This window comes from Paralichthys olivaceus, chromosome 19, assembly GCF_024713975.1.
Source record: "Paralichthys olivaceus isolate ysfri-2021 chromosome 19, ASM2471397v2, whole genome shotgun sequence".
Taxonomy (NCBI): domain Eukaryota; kingdom Metazoa; phylum Chordata; class Actinopteri; order Pleuronectiformes; family Paralichthyidae; genus Paralichthys; species Paralichthys olivaceus.
In genome coordinates this window covers 7,942,052-7,961,286 of record NC_091111.1, presented here as the reverse complement: position 1 = coordinate 7,961,286, position 19,235 = coordinate 7,942,052, and the positions used below count along the sequence as shown (strand labels likewise).

Below are 19,235 nucleotides of genomic sequence, written 5' to 3'. Positions count from 1 at the left end.
TATCTCGTCTGCACTTTTTTCCCCCCAGTTTAGATCCTGTGAGATTACAAGATGCATTATAAGACAGATTCTGAATCAGACATCTAAAACATTGGTTTTATTTGATCACATCATGTTACATATCTACAGAGACAAAAAATGTCACTGTTTTACATCACACTTATCTTAAAACAGTATTATTGCATATAAACAGGCAGTTTAACATTAAGCATAGCACATGGCTCATGGAGTTACAGAAAATATATTTTCTTTGAACAAAAGACAAGAAATTTTGTTGATGCTGATGCTATTGAAAAATGTTTTGCATTATTTCTAAAGTCAAATCGTCCTCAGATTTTGGCCAAAAAGTAAGAATTCAAAACTTAATCTGAAAAGATCCCATCGCAGCAACGTGACTAAATCAAAGTCTCAGTTATCCGCTCTTGTCTTCATCCTATAAAAGAAAACACTTGTGCAAACTTCACTGGTTTAACTAAAAAAAGTCAACTTCGGCCTCAGTGTCTCCAACGTTTGTGCTTTTCCAGACAACAGAAATGGACATTGTGCACAGAGAGAAAAGAAGATAACGCACGTTGCAAAAGAATGAGTTTCATTATTCATAAAAATCTATTCTTTGCTACATACTTTTAGAATGATGGTACTGTGTGTGTGTGTGTGTGTGTGTGTGTGTGTCAAAGTAGTTTATGAACCAATGACTGAATGAACATTTACATTTCCACAAAGTTCACATTTAAACAATTTGCTAATGCAGATGAATTTCTTAAATCTATGGAAATCCTAATCTAAGAAATAGTTATTCATTCTCAGAAACACGCTTATTTTTTTCTTGCAGAGTTAAATTATAAGACTAACACCACTGTCGTATAGAAATATATGACACTAATGTTGGCAGCCAGGACACACTTAGCATTGCTTAGCTTAGCATAAAAGCTCTAAATTGGGAAAACAACTATCCTGGCTCAACTGCACAAAAAAAAAAAAAAAAACATATAAAAAAAATTAAGCGAGACAACTAACTTCGCTTGTTTTAGCTTAGCTTAGCATCACTGCTGGAAACCAGGAGAACAGCTAATGTGGTATGTTTTATTGGCAAAACAAATCAAGAAAAATGATTCTGCATGAACACTGTTTTAGATCTTGTTTGTTTAGCAGTCATCGATGGAACCACAGACAAACTCAGAAAGTCACGGCTCCCCTCTACCAGGTGGTTGTCACATAATCTCCATAAAGTGTCTCATTTCCTTTTTACACTTCATTTTTTTGTTCACATTAAATGAATAAGACATATCGTGTGTTGGTGAGCTGTAGACGTGCTGTAGGCCCATTTGGACAGAGCCTGGCTAGCTAGCTTTATGCTAAATTAAGCTAGCTGTAGCCGTCCTCTCATCCAACTCTTCTTTTTTTTTTCAAAAGTGCTAGCATGTGTAACTAAAAATGAACCTTTATTTACACCGACATGACAATATATTTACATTGTGTGTGTAATGTCACTCTTCTACAGCCCTTTTACTACTTGACAGAAAACCTGCTGGTTGGCGCCACTTTCACCAGCAACACTTTAATCCCACCGATACCCTGCAAATTCATTTTGTGTTCACAAGCAGCATTAGTATTTTTTTTTTTAAGTCAAAGTCCATCACACCAGCCCTGCCAAGCCATTAGAGTCAACGTCACCTGACAACATTCAAAAAAGTGCTCACATTGGTACTTTTAGGACGGGTGGGGGGTTTACAAAGCCGACCATTGTGCAGCCTGTGCAAATTGTGCCCTGTACTCAGTCACACTCTGTGGATCAGATGAGTCATAGCCAAACGGCCCGGGGTGATGGGAGATGCGGTAGTCATAGCAATGGTGATGTTCGCCGAGCCTCCGTTACATGAGTGTCGGGGAGTGGCCGCCGACAAAAAGGAGCCCCCCCAAAAAATGTCCGATCAGAATTCATCTTCGGAGCTGTCGGCCAGCAGCATGGCCTGGTCCTGGCGACTAGTGCCGGGCTCTCTGGGTTGCTGGGGAGGAAGAATAAACTTAACACTAAATTGAAAGCATCTTAAAAACACAATCATTAACAAAGGAGCAGTTTGTTGTAAGTGTGACCAAAATGTCCATCAGTGGCAGGTGAAACATAAAAACATATTTGTGTTTAATTCAAGTAGGGTATTGACCTCTGGCTGCCTGACCTTCCTCCTCTGGTGTTTGAAGCTGTTCCTCCTCTTGCGGTGAATCATCCTGATGCTGTAGAGGGCGCCGACAATTAGCAGGGCCCCTGTGATGCCGATGCCCACAGGGGCCAACATCCCAGACACATAGCCTGCCTGTTCACATTGAAAACACAGGTCAAAATGGAGCAAGGCGTAAACATAAACTAATCTAATCCAAATAGAGAAATGAATTTCCTTTATACAAATTAGTCACCAATTTGCTGGAGGAAGACTTATGATGCCTTTGTTGGTTAAGATTAACATAATTCTGTAATTCTGTAATGAAAATAATGTTAGATTGTCACTCAATACCTTACAACCTCAATTTCCTCAGACTGTTAACCACGATGTGATAAATTAGCAGGAAGTGAAATAGACAATATTGCCACCTTTATTCTAAATGTCTTAATGAGGGAAACTAACATTTTTAATGGGCAAGTTTTTTCATGGACAGCAGGGGGCAGTCTTACCTTTTCTCTGATCAGCTCTACCCAGCTCCGCACTGGGAGAAAAAAAGCCACAGATATAGCATGATAACATACGCAAATAATATTTTTCCTCTTTTGCAGGTAATTGCAGGTCATATTTCTGGTTATGTGTAGTCTGGTAGTTAGTAACAAGCAGCTCTATAAGATAAGGTTTAGAAATCATGTTGTCATACTCAGCCCCTGGTTGCGTTGAACCCAGACAGGAGGTGGAGGGATGAGGCCGTAGGGAGGCTGCGTTGCGAATGTTTTTGGTGTATCTGTCAGGTCCTCGTCGCTCTCTTTCTCCACCGATTCCTCAGAGTTCTCGTCCTCCTCGTGCTCATCTGTCTCCTCTGTGGAGGAACAAATTCATCTACTCAGCAGCCAAGAACAAAGGGTCACATTTGGGGGCTGGAAATAAGAATGCATTTTTTTAAAATGGCAATTTTTATATTAAATGGCTTCTCACCCTCAGACTCCATCTCCTCTAACCCTGATCTAGATTTGTGCACAGGCTGCTGGGCTGCCATGGTAACCGTTTTCATGGCGTGCTGGAAGGATGAAAGGGAGGGGCCAGTGGTGGGCAAATACCCTTCAAGGTTTGGCGTCCTCACAGCAACTGCATGTCCCACATCACAGAAAGAGACAGCAATAATAGAGGATGCTTGTAGACATTTTAACATTTCGCACTGTGTAAAAGGTTGAATCTAAGTGCAGGGTGCTATTAGACTTTCGACAAATGTAGAAATTGATTTGTTATATTTCAGCAATTCAGACATGCCTTCACAAATGCATCTACATCGTGCACAGTGTATCTTTAATATGCAAACCATGTTTAAGAAATGTTTTGGGATGAAAGCATGTGTTTTTTTCACTGCTGCCAGTTCACGTCAAAGTTCTGTAAAAAATTTACGCCAATGTAGTATATTAAAATCATAAAATATACCCAAAGATGGAAGACATGACAGCTCCCCAAACGTGAAGCCAAAGCACCTCAATCGTAGATGGCTTACGATCCATGTTAGTGGATGGAGTATGTGCAAAACTAAAAAGTCAAATTAAATGTGTATTTTAGTATAAAGTACTTTATGAAGCTCCGACCTCTACTACATTTTGCTTTGGAGTAATGTTCGAGTATACTGGATCTATATGAAACATGACTTCATAGCACATCATGTTGGGCTTTGATATTCATTTGTTCATTCTTATCAACCACATCCCCTCTCTCACCTCTCTCAGATCCATCCTCTGGCTCACTTGCAGCTAGCTGCTGTGAAACAGACGGAACCGAGGAGCCGATCGGTTCCTGGAGCTCGGCGCCGGATGTCTGCCACGCTGACGTCCAGTCTGGCATCAGCAGGGGTGGGGCATGCGAGGGGCCGTCGATGTCTGCCTCCACTGTGACCAGCTGGTCCAGGTCCACCTCTGACAAAGGCATTCCTCTGGTCGCCATGGCAGTGGGAGGCTGAGCGCTGCCAGGCACTGGTGTGACAACTGATGCTGCCGCTGCCCCCTCTGGTGTAACATCTTCAAAAGGCTCAAAGATGAGAGGGAGAGCCTCTGATGACATGGTGCCCTCTGTGGCTTCATCCTGAGACAGTGGCACTTCAGTGTCCGCTGCAATTAGAGGCATGAAGGTCATGATATACAGCAGGACAATTTCATTTTGAAAGGGCAGGATTGTTCAGACCTTCTGGTAAACATCAGTGAAATCCTGCAGCCGGTTCACATGGAACTCAGCGAACTAGGGCATATGAATAATGGCAAGTTGTGGGTCTTGCAGTTTCTGTACACCGTGCTGTGCTGACAGCTGGAATGAAAAATGTATTGCAGAGCAGCTACTATATTCAGCCCCATTAGTAATTATGACAGAATGCAGCTTTTTGAAACAGCTACCTCTTTAGACATGCTGTTTCCTCATTAAAGGCACTTGTACCCTGAGAGCTGAGTTCACAGTGCAGCTAAGACACAATGAAAGGAGGATTGGAAAATGGTTCTCTTTTGATAAGAGGCTACACCACACAGGGGGCTGTCACAGGAGAAAGTGGTACGGCATATCTTTCAGGCATTTCCTCCAAACCGAGACGTTTCTTAAGTCGGCTGAAAATTGCTTTTAAAGACTGAAATCCTTTTACATAATGCTGTTTGGGAATTCAGTTTTTTTTCGCAGCTTCTTTTTGGAAAGAAGATTCATCAAACGCACAATCCCCATACGGACGGCAGGAACACATATTGGCTCAGACAGACTCCTTTAATCCATTTCCCTCTCCTGCCTCACTGAATAAAAACACTCCTGCTCCTTTACAATAGGCTGCTGGGAGAATGAAGGGTGGGAAGGAAAGAGAGAAGGTTTGGAGGAGTGATATCTGCATATACAAATGTATATATATATATTTAGAGAGAGAGAGAGAGAGAGAGAGAGAGGCTGAATCCTCTGAGGACTTGCATAACACTGCCACCAACGTTTGCTGCCACTTGTGTGTGTCCTTTTCTTTCTGTTTTTCAGACTGAAGTCCGGAATAGAAAGTAATTAGACTGCCACAGGTCCCAGCTGGGGTTCAAAGTGGAGCGTGGAAAAGCGGGGGCCTTCCTCACCAGTCATCAAAAGCAATCTCTGCCACTAGACATGTCGTTTTCATTTCCACTGCACTTTTTTAATGAAGCCTCCTGAAACCCTGCAAAACCCTACAGGCCCGGAAAACGGCTTGTTGTGGAGGGAATTCTTACAGGGTGACACTGACTGCAGAGCATTCATCTTAGCGACACAGCTTTAAAGGCCCTCTGTGGCAGCTCATGTGGAATTAATCACCAGTAAGGGATTAGAGAAAGTTCTACCGCAATGCATATGTCCATGTCCCACTTTTATTTAATATTACATTTCTAACTTTAATGACTTACCTCCGCCAGGTCTCGCTGCCTCAGTCCACAGGCTTTCCGGTCCATCCTCTCTGGGCATCAGGTTTGGGCCGATCTCAGGTAACAAGGGGTCTGGGATTGAGGATGTCGTGGCTCCATCATGGCCCCAACCCGTGAGAGGTGTGGAGAGAAGGACCGAAGGAGGGATGGGACTGTGGGAGGTCAGTTTCTGGACCTGTGTTGAAGGGTATGGAGGTTCTGTAAAAGAGGGCGAGCTCGTTTCGGGGTCTTTTTCCTGGCGGGAGTCTTCTCCATCAGGGAGTCCTGTTCCGTCCACCCCACCTTGGTTGTTTTGTTGGCTGTATGAAGACTCCAGCAGAGGTGGCACTGTAGAGGAAGCCAGATTTCCACCTGGACTTAATCTTGAAGAACTCATGTCTTCTATCAGCTGCTTTTTCCCACCTGTTGAAGGTGATGTCTTCTCATCGATTACAGACATGTTGTCCTGGGTGCTCTCTGACTCCCCAGGCAGAACTGACGCTGCCTGTCTCTCACCGTCTTCCATTTCAGATGAGCTCACGTCCTTCTTTACCTTTCTCTTTTGGCTCCATGCCGCTCCACCAGCCTTCCTCGTCCCAGATTTTCCATCAAGACTGTCCCTGTTTTCTGTCTGCCTCACCGGTGCTATCCCCTGAGGTTGTCCATTCGGGTCAGCCCCTCCTCCTGCACCTACATTCAGTACCAGGCCATTAACATACTCTCTGTCTAAGGGTTTAGACTTTACATCCACACCCGTGCTGTGTGTTGATCTGACTGTTCTTGTTGACTTACACTCCCCATCACAGTGGCTGTCCTGTGTGGGGATGAAGCTGGGGAGGTGGACCGGCGTTCCATAGACACAGAGGCAAATCCCGGCCAGGAGGAGGCGATGGAGCATCCCAGACATCAGCATTTCTGTCTTGTCTCAGCACCTGCAGAGAGTGGATGCAAAAATCAAGACAAATGCTAACAAGTTGAACTGAGGTGTGAGCAGTCCCCGTGTGCAACTTCTACGCTTTGTCAGACACATGGACAGAGAGAGGGAGACAAAGCAGAGGTGGGGGTGCCCGGAGAGGAAGATAGGTGACATGGCACATTACAGATGTGTGCAGCTGCAGATTAAAGGACTGGAATCAGAATTTTGGATGAAATTCCTTTTAATCTCAGACTCTTGTGTTAAAATTGCTTAAAGAGAAAAGACATGCACACACACACACACACACATAGAGAGAGAGGGGGAGAGTGACAAAAGAGTGTGAATCTGACACAGCAATCCTCTGCACATCATCACACTTGAATAGCACCAGGCTGCCTATCCTCTGCGATGCTGCACAGATGGAACCATTGATGTTACACGTGTTTACATTGCACACATCTGCATCTCCCTCACAACAGACCAATGTGCATACAGGATGTATACTTGACTATAAATAGCACCTTAAATCAGATTAGGGGGGAAACTGACTCCACCGTGTGGCGCATTTGTTTCTCCACGTGATCTAACACCGATAATCACCTGATAATCGATCACTGCTGTGTGAGAATGAGGAGGAACAACGCGTCTGGTGTTGACAGGGTGACACCCCGAGTCCTACGAGCGTCTGAGAAGTCATGTTGCAGCCGTGATGATGCACAGTCCAACAATGTCATACACTTCACTCCATGCGCATCCCCGAAACCACCATGCAACCATCACAGTTCGTACACCCAATCAAGCACATGCAATCTAATAACCAATTACATAAGCGCTAATAGCATATGGATGGTAAACACATTTATATTGCAGTGTTGATCCGATCTGACTGCAAACACATGAGTCAATCACAGCCTTATGGCACCCGCCTAAATCCCATCATATCCATGCACTGAGAGCAAGATTTACTTGGTAACAATGGAAGTCGCATATGGCTAAAAATAAAAAATAAATGCCTTTACCTTCCAGACTTGGTGTCGGATCGCTGAGCCTGCAGGACGCACATCAGCCTCACATGCACCGAGAGAGGAGAGGAGAGGAGAACAGGCTGGAGGATGAGGACGAGAATAAGGAGAGCAGGCTGGAGGATGAGGAGGAGGATGAGGCTGGTTGTTGTGCAGCTCAGCGTCACTGACTGGAAGTCTCCGGGTTCTTCTCTCCGGTATTTTGTGTCCGCCTGCTTCTTCTCCAGCGCTGCCTCCAAATGGCTCAAATCTGCAGGATTTACTCAAACTGACGACTTCACCCACTGGTTTATCAGCAGTGCCCTTCACTGCATCGATTTAATAAACAGCAGCTCATTTTCATCTGCTTTATTTTTGTCTTTAATGTTGTTCCCCAAAAGGTCACTTCAGGCTCCTCATACTGAACAGAAAGTTACTTAAGAGCAGGGAGACCATGCAATTTATGAGTATATATAAATCACCTAGAAAATATCTTTGACTGATACTTAAGCAGATATTATGTTAACCTTTTTTTCAAATTAACATAATACCAAATCGATTTAATTGTAATCATACTTGTTACAATTTTGATATTTCATTAGACTTAGAATTATTATAAAATATTATCTTTACTTGCATGTCTGCATGAATTGTTGGAAAAAGTTTACAATTTCAAGTGGCTACATGTCTACATAATATACATGGTGCATAATGGTTTACTATTTGTGAAACTAAACAAGCAAACATTCTTTTTGTAATATTTACATTGTGATTCATGCACGTGCAAGGTAAGTGTATCTGAGATCTTTCTGTCAACATGTGAACTTGAAAGTGCACAAATGAATAATCAATCAGTATTAATCACAACTAATAATATGTATTTGTCTTTAGTTTTAAATGTACTACTACATGATCTGAAGTGTATGCCACTCTCAGACTGTCTCCCAAAAAAAACCCACTAAAAATTGTTGAATTGAATGGTCATGGTCTGACGTACTGTAATTGTACAGACAATGATATGATGATGTTGCTTGTTGATGTTGCTTGTATTTGCATCAGAGAAACTGAACTCTTTACAGGTATAATACATTCAACAAGGGCCTTCCACAGGCAGCATGGCTGAACAGCAGTGGGGTTTGATTTGAGTAGACTGAAAAAGTTCCAGTGACCCCATGTGGCAGGACAATGAGGTTACACCAGGTTAGACCATCAGCATTCATGGTATTACCACTGTGTTAGGTGGAAATAAAATGTTTCTAAATGTGTCCCCAATATTTATGACAGACAATAATAGAAACATCCTAAACTAATGTATCAGACTTACTGTAAAAACACATTTCTCATTATTTGTAAGTGTCACAGAATATATGTTTATAACTAAAAAATCACTTAATGTATATGAAATGTACCTGATAAAATAAGTGGGTTACCCACTAGTTGTCATTTTATTGACAATATATCATTGACTGTCAGAAATATTGTATAGTTTTTTTGGGGTGGTAAGATTATTTAAATAATTAGTTTTTATCAAATCAGACGTTTTATATTTTTGCTGTTGGGATTTGTATTTTGATCAGGCGCTCATCCATGACGTCATTGCGTTTCTGAAGACCCAACCCAACCCAACAGGAAGACAACAGATTTTTGTTGGGATGCAGATTTGCGGCTGTCGGCGTTGATTTGCAGCTCACGTTATTTTTATACCTAATAATAAAATGCCATTATTTGATGGGCTGGGCAGCGGAGGAGAGAAGACTGCTATCGTCATTGATTTAGGAGCAGCATACACAAAGTGAGTGTCAGCCGTTAGCACGCCTTGTTAGCGGTTAGCACAAATTGCTAACCTAGCTCTGTGTTTCATTTCTCAACCACCCGTGTCTTGGCATGTAACCTCTAATACATACGATAAAGCTCATTAACACACGATGCTTAATAGTTTATAATTGCAGTAAATGCTTTAGCGGGGTTAGCTAGTGAGCCACACAGCCAGTGCTAACTGGGACATGTCAGGTTGTAGCTAGTGTTAGCTGCTGTCAAAGTAGGGCTAAGAGAAAATCTAGAACATAAAAACAACTGTACCCAACGTTAGGAGCATCACGAGCTGCTAATGTTTCTGAACATCCTGCATGTTCGTATTCGACCAATTCTCAGGCAATAGGTTCTGTTACAGCTGATGTTTATCAGGTCACAGGTAATGAGAGGCGTTTTATATTGTTGGTAAAATGAAAAACATTCCATGTAACTGGACAAACTGTGGGTCAGCTCTGAATGGGGTTCAGCTTTGAGACCACATTACTGCAATTCGTCCACCGTGAGAAGAAATTGACTTGTGGTGAAGTGACCTGCAGTAGATGGTCTAATCTGAGCACCTGTTAATCTGATCATTGCCTGAGACTGTAAGTGACTTCACTAGTCATCGTACCTCACAGATCTGCACTCCTTTGGGGTATTTGCACTGAGCACATGACATTTACCATAACTGCTATAAAGATTTTTTTTTTATCTCCCCTTGGTTAATATAGTTTCAGTGCCATATTAAAATGTTTGAATACAAGTTTTGTCAAAGTGGTTTTGACTATGGATGAGGAAGTGGCCTGAGGCAGATCACATGGAGATCAAGAGGAAAGTTCTCTATAAATAATGTAATAATAAAAGTCTTTGTCTGCAGTTGCTTTCCCACATTTGACACTGAGCTGCTCTCTGTTTTTATTTATATTTATTTATATAACTGTACTGACGGAATTTTTCGCCTTTATTACTCCAATGAAAATCATTCCATTCCTCTAAGTAAAGTAATGCAATGTTGGTGTCCATCATATTTATAATTGTTTGGTTTGTGAGCTGTTCAGTAGCAAAATGTTTATATTGTAGTATGTGTTGGAGCTTTAATCTAAATAGTATATTTAAGGGAAAGTTCATAAATCTAAATAATAATATAAAGTGATATAAAAGTGTATCCTCTGCATGTCAGCAGCTCATTTAACAGCTGTTTTTCTTTGCAGATGTGGCTTTGCAGGGGAAACGGGGCCCAGGTTCATAATTCCGAGCGAGATCCGGAAACCAGGACAGCAACAGGTGAGACACAGCTGTGCTTTACTGAGTGTGATCATTTAGAAGGAAACTGCCAGATATGTTAATATGTTGTGTGGTTTTCTCTCTTTCAGGCTGTCAAGGTGGTTCAGTACAACATCAACACAGAAGAGCTTTATGTCATACTCAAAGAGTTTATCCACATACTGTATTTCAGGTGAGACTCCTGCATTTGCTAACTATTGTAAGAAAGTTATTAATATATGCACAGCAACTAAACAAATAAAACATGCTGTGTAGTCATATACTGTGTTTTAATACAATAATGAATTAGTACATTATTGTAGGTTTGGACCTAATAAGGTCGAACATTTGTGACATTATGCAGAACATGCAACTTTCATTAAAATCAATGTTTGCCATCTTGTCCGTCTCAATTAGACACCTGCTGGTGAACCCTCGCGACAGAAGAGTCGTCATCATCGAGTCCATCCTCTGCCCTTCTCACTTCAGAGAGACTCTCACCAAGGTTTTCTTCAAACAGTTTGAGGTAGAACAAGCAAACACATGAAATATACAGATCTTGTTTGGACGAGGTGTTAATATGGCATATATTCTGTATTATTTATGTGCCAAACTTATTTTCATCCAGGGTATTTTTTTCTTTTAAGATCTTTCAATAAACTCTTACTGTAAATGGAAAAATAACCCCCAATATTTTTTAATGTTAAGATATATTGAGAATCCACTTGTAGTGCAGTGGATAAAACTGTTTTTAAATCATGAGCATTACATTTCAGAGTTTAAAAGTTGTAAAGGACAGAAACAGACAAATCACGCAAATGTTTTTACAACACTCCTTCAATTTGAAGGTTCAGTGTGATAGATTTAATGGCATCTAATGGTGAAGTTGTATATTGCAACCATCTGGAAACCCCTCACCTTCCCTTTAAAAGTGTGTAGGAGAGATTTTTACATTACCTCAAGGGTGGCCTTGAGGTAATGTAAAAATATTAACAGTTCTCTATAGAGTCAATATTTGGTTTGTCTTACCTGGGCTACTGTAGAAAAGGGGTGTTTCATGGCAGACTTTAAAAGAGGACCTGCCATCACTCAGGTAATGAAAACACAATGTTTCTGGTGATTATACACAAATGAAAATATAATTATAAACATTGTCCTCAATTCCTGTTGATAGATCCTCCTGAATCCTACACACTGAGTAAGTTCCTAATGATAATAGGGAACTGCAGTATGTAGTGAATATGGTTTAGCTCTGTGTTTGATGGTGTTTTCCAGGTGCCCTCTGTGCTGTTTGCCCCGAGTCACCTTATGGCCATCATGACTTTGGGTATCAACTCTGGCCTGGTGATGGACTGTGGCCACACAGAGACACTGGTGCTGCCTGTATCCTTTTCCTGTTATCTTGTAATCACTGAATTACTGACTTAAAGAAATACCCCACACAGAATATAACACTTACCAGTAGGTACATGATACAAATGATATCAGATTAATATTTTTCTGATATGTTATGATAAATATCTCTCTCTCTCTCTCTCTCAGCTGTTTGTAACTGACTATTGGTAGAGTGCTGATGTATTCATATATTTTACTTTTTTATTTTTACTAATTCAGATTTTTTACACACATAACAACATGTAATATATCATTTTGTAATCTTTACTTTGGGGTCTTACCTTAACTGTGAGATCAGGTGTATGAGTGCACTCCCATTCTGCCAGCCTGGGAGGCTCTGCCTTTGGGAGGGAAAGCCATTCATAAGTAAGTAGCTGGAAGTGATTGAAGAGGAAAAACAGACTTTGCATGTCGCTGTTTTTCTTTTTACACACTTGGCTAAAAAGACAAACAGTCGCTCTCATGTGTGACGATTGAAAATGTTATGTAGCTTTTTGTGCTTCTTTTCTGTCATAACCACAGTTGTCTGTATTGTAGAGAATTAGACGGCCTTCTCGTGGAGCTGTGCACGGTGGACACAGACACCACCACTGGGCAGAGTGTACCAGCCATCATCGGTAAATAGAGAAAAACACCACACACCATCTGTCGCTGTCTTCTGCTCATTTGTTTTACTACTCAGAACGACAAGACAATATAATGGCTTTGACCCATTATTCATTATTGACTATTAATAAGAGGAACTTGTGTCTGTGTGACATTGGAATAAATCCCTTTCACGATATGTGACTTATATATACGTTTATATACTTGCAGCTACTTCCTTTAGAGTTTTCTCTCCACATTTTGTGTTGATACTGAATCATAGGGTTGAGCTGTGAGATCCACAGCTGTGGCCCAGTGAGAGAACCTACTCACACATACATCAGTAATGAAAACCAACAGCAGGTTGACTCACTGGACTGGACGCTGTTGAAAGAACTGCGTTTTTTGAAATAAGTTCAGATGGACTGAGATCTCTGTTATTAACGTAAATCTGGAAATATGTTGCACAAAATCAAACCGTGCAGGATTTTGAAGTTGTCCAAATGACAATAAAAATAAAATAACCCCAAAAAGCTTGTTTCGCAACAGTGTTGGTTTCCCCCCAGGAGAATCATAGTTTCTATGACCTGGATTTGTTTTACACCAAACAATCTGACTCGATATTGGTTATTTGCTTTACCTTCTCCAAACGCTGATACAGTCTCTTTTACTTTATTTTCCCCAGGGACCATCCAGGAGGAGACTGTGGAGGATATCAAAGGTTGGTCTGACAGATTTTTTGTCTGTAGGAGGGGCACCTCTCATTTTACTCCTGTGAGGGATCGCGCTTCTTTTTTATTGCCAACAATATCCGCATTTTTATAAAGACAACCAAAAAAATCTGACTGTTCTGCTTCACCATTCATCCGCTAGATTATTATAAATGAGGTCAAGAAATAAACTGACCACATAGATCACTCATGTTGGTTCTCTTCAATAAAAGCAGACAGACTAATTTGTTTTCAGGAAACTGGGGCAGGCTCCAGCCCTTTATGGTTTCACAAGAATAGATTCATGTTTAGTCTCATTTAGTGTCTGTCTGCAAGAAAATTCCCTAGAGACAATTGTGGTTGAATTCTTTTCGCTGTTTTTTGAAGAATGACCAGCGGATTGTTTTTATTTCAATTACATTTTTTGATTTCTTTAATTTCGGTGTGTTTCATTGTGCGAATCAAATACATAATTTACGTGGATTCTGCTGCCAACTTCCCACATGATGTAATTTAAGCTTTGATTGAGGAATAATGTCCAGTTTGTATCATTACAACCTTTTAATATATTTTCAGTCATTAACATGGCTTATAGTCATTAGGTGTTAAATCATAATTAGCTTCCCATCGTTACTCACTGGTTTTGTTTTGTTCCCTGTAGTGAGAACATGTTTCGTCAGTGACTTGCAGAGAGGACTCAATATCCAACAAGCCAAATTTAACCTGGATGGAACAGCAGAGGTGAATGACATGTTTTTAACAGGATCCCTCAGTTAGCTTCAACCTGTAAAAGTATGTTTGTATTCAGAAACTCATTTGTATAATTTTCTAAAAAATATTCTTTCTGTTGAATGTGTTTGTAGCGTCCAGCTCCTCCTCCAGATGTTGATTATCCTCTGGATGGGGAGAAGATCCTGCACATTAAAGGATCAATCAGGTACTTTATCAGTATATGTGCTTTAAATCTGCTCTAGCAGTTCTTGTAAAAATGTTGTACTAAACTAAAAACTAAAAAGTTAAACCTCAACAAATTTACATTTCATCTTATTAATATATTTTAGTGTGGGCTATGTTTGGATTTGTTTTAATTTCATTTTAGGTTTATGTCCCTTCAGTTAAATGATTTTATGTGAGTCTTTGCTGAACATCTCCTTGTGTCTCGTGAACTCTTCTCTTTTTAGGGACTCTGTGATGGAGATCTTGTTTGAACAGGACAACGAGGAGAAGAGTGTGGCCTCATTGATACTTGATGCTCTGGTCAAGGTATAGAAAATGATTAATTCTGTATGTAATTGATATGCAGGAGAGTAGGATGTTGTATTTGTCCTTGTCCTCTCAACTACTTTAACCTTAAGAACAATTTAAATTTTACAGTTCCAGCTTCAATTAGACTTGATAATAAATCTGTCCACATAGGAATCCTACTTTCTTACTTAAACAAACCTTAACACCTTTTGAATAAGACGCTTCACCTGTCTTGGTGCCTGCATGTTGTTGCAATATTGTATGTTCTAACATGGCCTGTTTCACCATCCATTTTGCTGTGGTTGCTGCCTTATTTCATTTAGGTTTTGCATTATTTAAATTCCCTTTTTACATGATATCAGTTTAAATGAATATCTTAATATCTCCCTTTAAACAAAACAAACTAGTTCTTTACCACATGGTACAAATGCAATTAGGACGTGTCTAAATTCATGTTCACTAGTTTAACAGAGAACAGGGACATGATTCAGAACTGTTGCAATGAGTCTCTTTTGGCATAATGTGCACCAATCATAGGGCCATCTCTCATTCCCTTTAGTATCTGCAGTTTTAAAATAACAGTGAAATACTGCACCATTGATTTCAGAACAGGGTTTTGTTGGATCTGACCACAGCTCACTGTAAGACCAGCAGGCCCTTGGTCACACAGATGGGCGCTAATGCACTCGCTATTCAAACAATGTTTGCACCATGTGGGAAAAAAACAACTCCACTGGTCTGCAACTATTTTGCGCATGGTGTAAGAAATGGCCCACAGTGTCTCTGTCAGGAGAAAAGCAGGGACCCTGTTTTTCTCTCTATCAGAGCTTTACCCTGAAAGTTTGAGATTTTTATCATCCGTGACTCCACAGTTTACAGTAGTTTTCGTATGGAACAGCCAAATCTGATTCGACAAACACAATTTTAGTTGATTACAGTCTTTCTCTTAATATTATAAACCAGTGGAGTTGAGCATACAATTTGACTTAGTGCCGTTGCTATGGCGACACCCGGCTGTGGCCATCCCTTGAATCCGGGAGCCTTTTTTTTTTTTTCTTCGTGTGGGGATAAAGTCAGACCAGGACAGCAGCCTAATTAATCTCTTACCGTACAGCCGCAGCCGACATCTCACAGTCTGAAACAGCAGTATGTGCACTACTCTGCTCGGGATGTACAGAAACACGGCACCGCAGCTCCCCTGAGGTTTCAGTCGAGCTCTACACACAGAGGGCAGCACTGCAGTAACGTTATCCACAGCAACTCTCATCCATCACATTACGTTTTAGTCTGCACCTGTCCTGATAACCAGAAAGTGTTTTTCTCCTACACCACTGATATGGCAGAGTAAAGTGGTTGGTGATTGTCTAAACGGTTTTCTTTACTGATATGTATTAAGGTGTAAAATGAATGAATAAAATAAATAATCCATCTTCTCTTTTCACCTACACAAAAGGGATCTAGATGGAGAAGACAGATTCTTCATTGCAATTCCCCCTTAAAATACAAAGTGATTCTTGCAGGGGATTTTATTCGGTAAATGTGTGTGTGTGTTTTCTTTAGTGCCCCATCGACACCCGTAAAGTGCTCTCTGAGAACCTGGTGGTGATCGGAGGCACGGCCATGCTGCCGGGCTTCCTGCACCGTCTGCTGGCAGAAATACGCCTTCTGGTGGAAAAACCCAAGTACTGCAACGTGCTGGCCAGCAAGAGCTTCCGAATACACGCCCCGCCTGCTAAGCCCAACTGCACCGCCTGGCTCGGAGGTCAGATATGAGATTTTATTTCTGCCCCTGCCAAAGAGGTTATGTTTTCATCTGCGTTTGTTTGTCTCTCTGTTAGTTAGCAGGATCACACTCCTTAAAGGTTCAGTGTGTAGAATTTACTGACATCTAGAAGTTGCATGTGGATATTCCTTTTCTCACCCTCCCCTTCCAAACATGAAAGAGAACCTGTGGTGAACTTCAGTTGTCATGAAAACTTAAAAGGTTTTAGTTTGTCCAGTTTTGACGACTGTAAAAAAATATGGCAGCCTCCACAGAGAGGACCCCCCCCCCCCCCCCCATGTAATTATAATTTTTAAATATAAAGGGAAAGAATTCTATGGGAAAGAAAACAGTTCATACAGTTTAGATGAAACGCACCAGTGAAAATATCCCGAGGATTATTTTATATTCAATTTCTCCCAAAAATCCCTTTCATCTAAATCTGACACACTGAACCTTTAAGAGGTTACTACGTGACTTGGTGGAAGAATGTGTTATGGGTCAGGGAAGAAGCCATTAAACTTTGGTGCAGATCAGCATCAGGGAACAGATCCAGGAATTTATTTTCTTTAACATTGTGAGATGGCGTCTTTCATTGATTTCTCAGAGAATAATTGTTGGTTCTTGATTTGAAAGACTTGGCATGATTAGGGGACTGATATTTATGATTATGAGCAATTTAATTTTCCTTGGCTTTATAAGGGGACTCTCCTTGGCGGTGGTATGCACTCTCTTGTGTAACCTTCTATTTTTTATTGTATTGATTTATTACTACCTAATAAAGTGAAGACTTTCAGTCAGAGAAAATATTTGCTTCAGCTTGAACACACAAACATAATTTCAGAAGATTTTGTGAAAATATTGTTTGTGACGTCTTTTGAATCATTTGTAAATCCGTCTCTTATCGTTCTCTGCTCAACAGGTGCGATCTTCGGGGCCCTTCAGGACGTCCTGGGGAGCAGGTCGGTGTCACGGGACTACTACAACCAAACAGGTCGCATCCCAGACTGGTGCTGCCTGAGCTCCCCTCCACCTGAGTCTCTGTATGAAGCAGGAAAGACCCCTCCTCCACTAATGAAGAGAGCCTTCTCAACAGAGAAGTAGAACATGCTGCAAAATAACTGTACAAATGTACTCTCCCTCTGCCTGATAGATCTTTAAATGTAACATCCCAACAAATATCTTGTCAGTTTGTTAAATACACAAACAGCTCTAAATGTTTGTAATGTCCAGTAGTCACACCTAAGTTTTTGTGTGCAGAGATTGTGGACTGGTTGATGGTCAGGCGAGCAGGTTTTTGACAGAACCCAATGGGGTTTAGGCGATTACAAGAAGTATCATGTGTTCTGTTGAAGTCTGTTTGAACAAGCCAGTGAAGATGTATGTATTTACTCTTAATCTCACTGAAATTTGTTCTGGTTTTTGTTGAAAAACATAATACAACAGAAATGTTTTAAAACCCTACAACCAGGTCAGGTTTTAGTTTCCATGTTTGAAGTTGTTGCTAAACACTTGAAAAACATTCCAGTGTCATGGTCAAATGCGGAAATCTCACTCTGAAGATAAAACCTGTTTGATTTATTTATTTGAATTGGCAGTGTAAAGTCATTTAAACACAGTAGAGGCCCTGCACCACTCTCACAAAGACAGTTAAAGGAAGGTACATTGAAAGTGTAAATTTTCCTGCTCCAGCAGATGCATCAGAGCAAACAAGGGGCTCCGGGTGCTGTCGGTCCAGAGAAACTGGTTTAACCCAGATAAATAATTAAAGCACTTGTGTGTATGTTGATCATTGTTGTGAACAAACTGTTAAAAACATCTTTCAAACAATGTCATGTTGCTCTGTTTACCCTCAAATACAGCTGTTGCAACTAATAAATATTCAGAATTTAATCAAACATGCATTTCACTGATTTTGATCCACAACCATTTCATAAAGAAACAGACAGAACAACGTCAGTGGTTTGTGTTCGGAGGTTCCCAGCATCGTTTTGACTGTGAATACAACAACAACAACAACAAATGAATGCACATCCAGTGACTCACTATATCCAGTAAAATTAGCTATTCCCTCTTCACAGCTACAGGTTAGGTTAACCAAACTAAATAACAAGTTTGTTTTTATCACAATGTAGACTGTTCTTTTCTTTTTTCAGCCCAGACATTGTGTGCTCTGTGTGCGCGGGTGTGTGTCCATCTCAGAATGGAGTTGCATCTGTTTGGCCCTTTGGGTCACATCCATCGCTCAACCCGGCTACTGTGGGCTTGGGAACCAGTAGCAATACTACCCATAATGCATCTGCAGCACAACGCTGGCAAACAACAGTCTGGGAAAAAGGAAACAGTTTGGATCGTGATCACAGGCCGGAAAATAGACATAAAAGGAATGGAGAACAAACACAGATAGTAGGTGTATATGTGCTTGTCTTATCTCTCCAGTCAGATGGTCATCATATTTTTAATCATATTTTGCGATGAACTGTTGTCAGTTTAATGTGGTAGAAAGAACAACCTTGTTTCCCTCTCTTTTATTTCCTTCTATGGAGTCTCTTTCAACTCTAGAGTTTAGAAAGGAAAATTAGCTTTCTGTTTACTCGCATTAACACTGATATTGACTTTATAGAGTGAGGGCCTCCTTCCTTTGGATACAGGGACATTTTGTTTGCGTTATCAAAGACTTATTCAGACTGTTTCTTCATCATATAATTAAAGACAGCCATGGCCTCGCCTCTATCTTAGGATGTAAAGCTGCAGAGCCCCACCTGCTGCCTCCGCTCCAGCTGAGGGAGACCCCATCCTCCCTCAGTGGGGACTGGGACTGAAGCAGCGGTGTGGTTCCCAGACCAAGACATCTGCAGCTGTCCGTCTGACCTCTGGCTGTCAGACTGGGACCCGGAGCAGGAAGGGGACTCCCCTGGAATTGGGTGAGTCACAGTCTGTGAGGAGCGTTTGCCAACAGGAAAGAAAAAGCTCACACACCCAAATCTGTCAGAGATCATATGCTGTT

The 19,235-nt window shown here is 41.0% G+C and overlaps 2 protein-coding genes across 3 annotated transcripts; one reads left to right on the top strand and one right to left on the bottom strand.

The window, feature by feature from the left end:
- Nucleotides 1-82: 82 nt before the first annotated feature.
- On the bottom strand, nt 83-7,810 carry armh4 (armadillo like helical domain containing 4). Of its 2 annotated transcripts, none has more exons than XM_020091690.2 (8): nt 7,496-7,810; nt 5,564-6,492; nt 3,896-4,282; nt 3,135-3,284; nt 2,860-3,018; nt 2,669-2,700; nt 2,178-2,312; nt 83-2,006 (listed from the first exon to the last, which is right to left on the bottom strand). In XM_020091690.2, the coding sequence occupies exons 2-8, from the start codon at nt 6,471-6,473 to the stop codon at nt 1,932-1,934; spliced, it is 1,848 nt and encodes a 615-aa protein (XP_019947249.1). In that variant the 5' UTR covers nt 6,474-6,492; nt 7,496-7,810; the 3' UTR covers nt 83-1,931. The 2 variants fall into 2 exon arrangements, with proteins under 2 accessions (XP_019947249.1, XP_019947248.1); XM_020091689.2 differs by having other exon boundaries at nt 2,163-2,312; nt 7,496-7,806.
- Nucleotides 7,811-9,071: 1,261 nt separating this feature from the next.
- Nucleotides 9,072-18,126, top strand: actr10 (actin related protein 10). The gene is made up of 13 exons (XM_020091465.2): nt 9,072-9,269; nt 10,480-10,552; nt 10,642-10,724; nt 10,949-11,057; nt 11,807-11,914; nt 12,225-12,292; nt 12,464-12,543; nt 13,197-13,232; nt 13,883-13,962; nt 14,085-14,158; nt 14,403-14,484; nt 16,027-16,228; nt 17,151-18,126. The coding sequence occupies exons 1-13, from the start codon at nt 9,193-9,195 to the stop codon at nt 17,330-17,332; spliced, it is 1,254 nt and encodes a 417-aa protein (XP_019947024.1). The 5' UTR covers nt 9,072-9,192; the 3' UTR covers nt 17,333-18,126.
- The last annotated feature ends 1,109 nt before the right edge of the window (nt 18,127-19,235 follow it).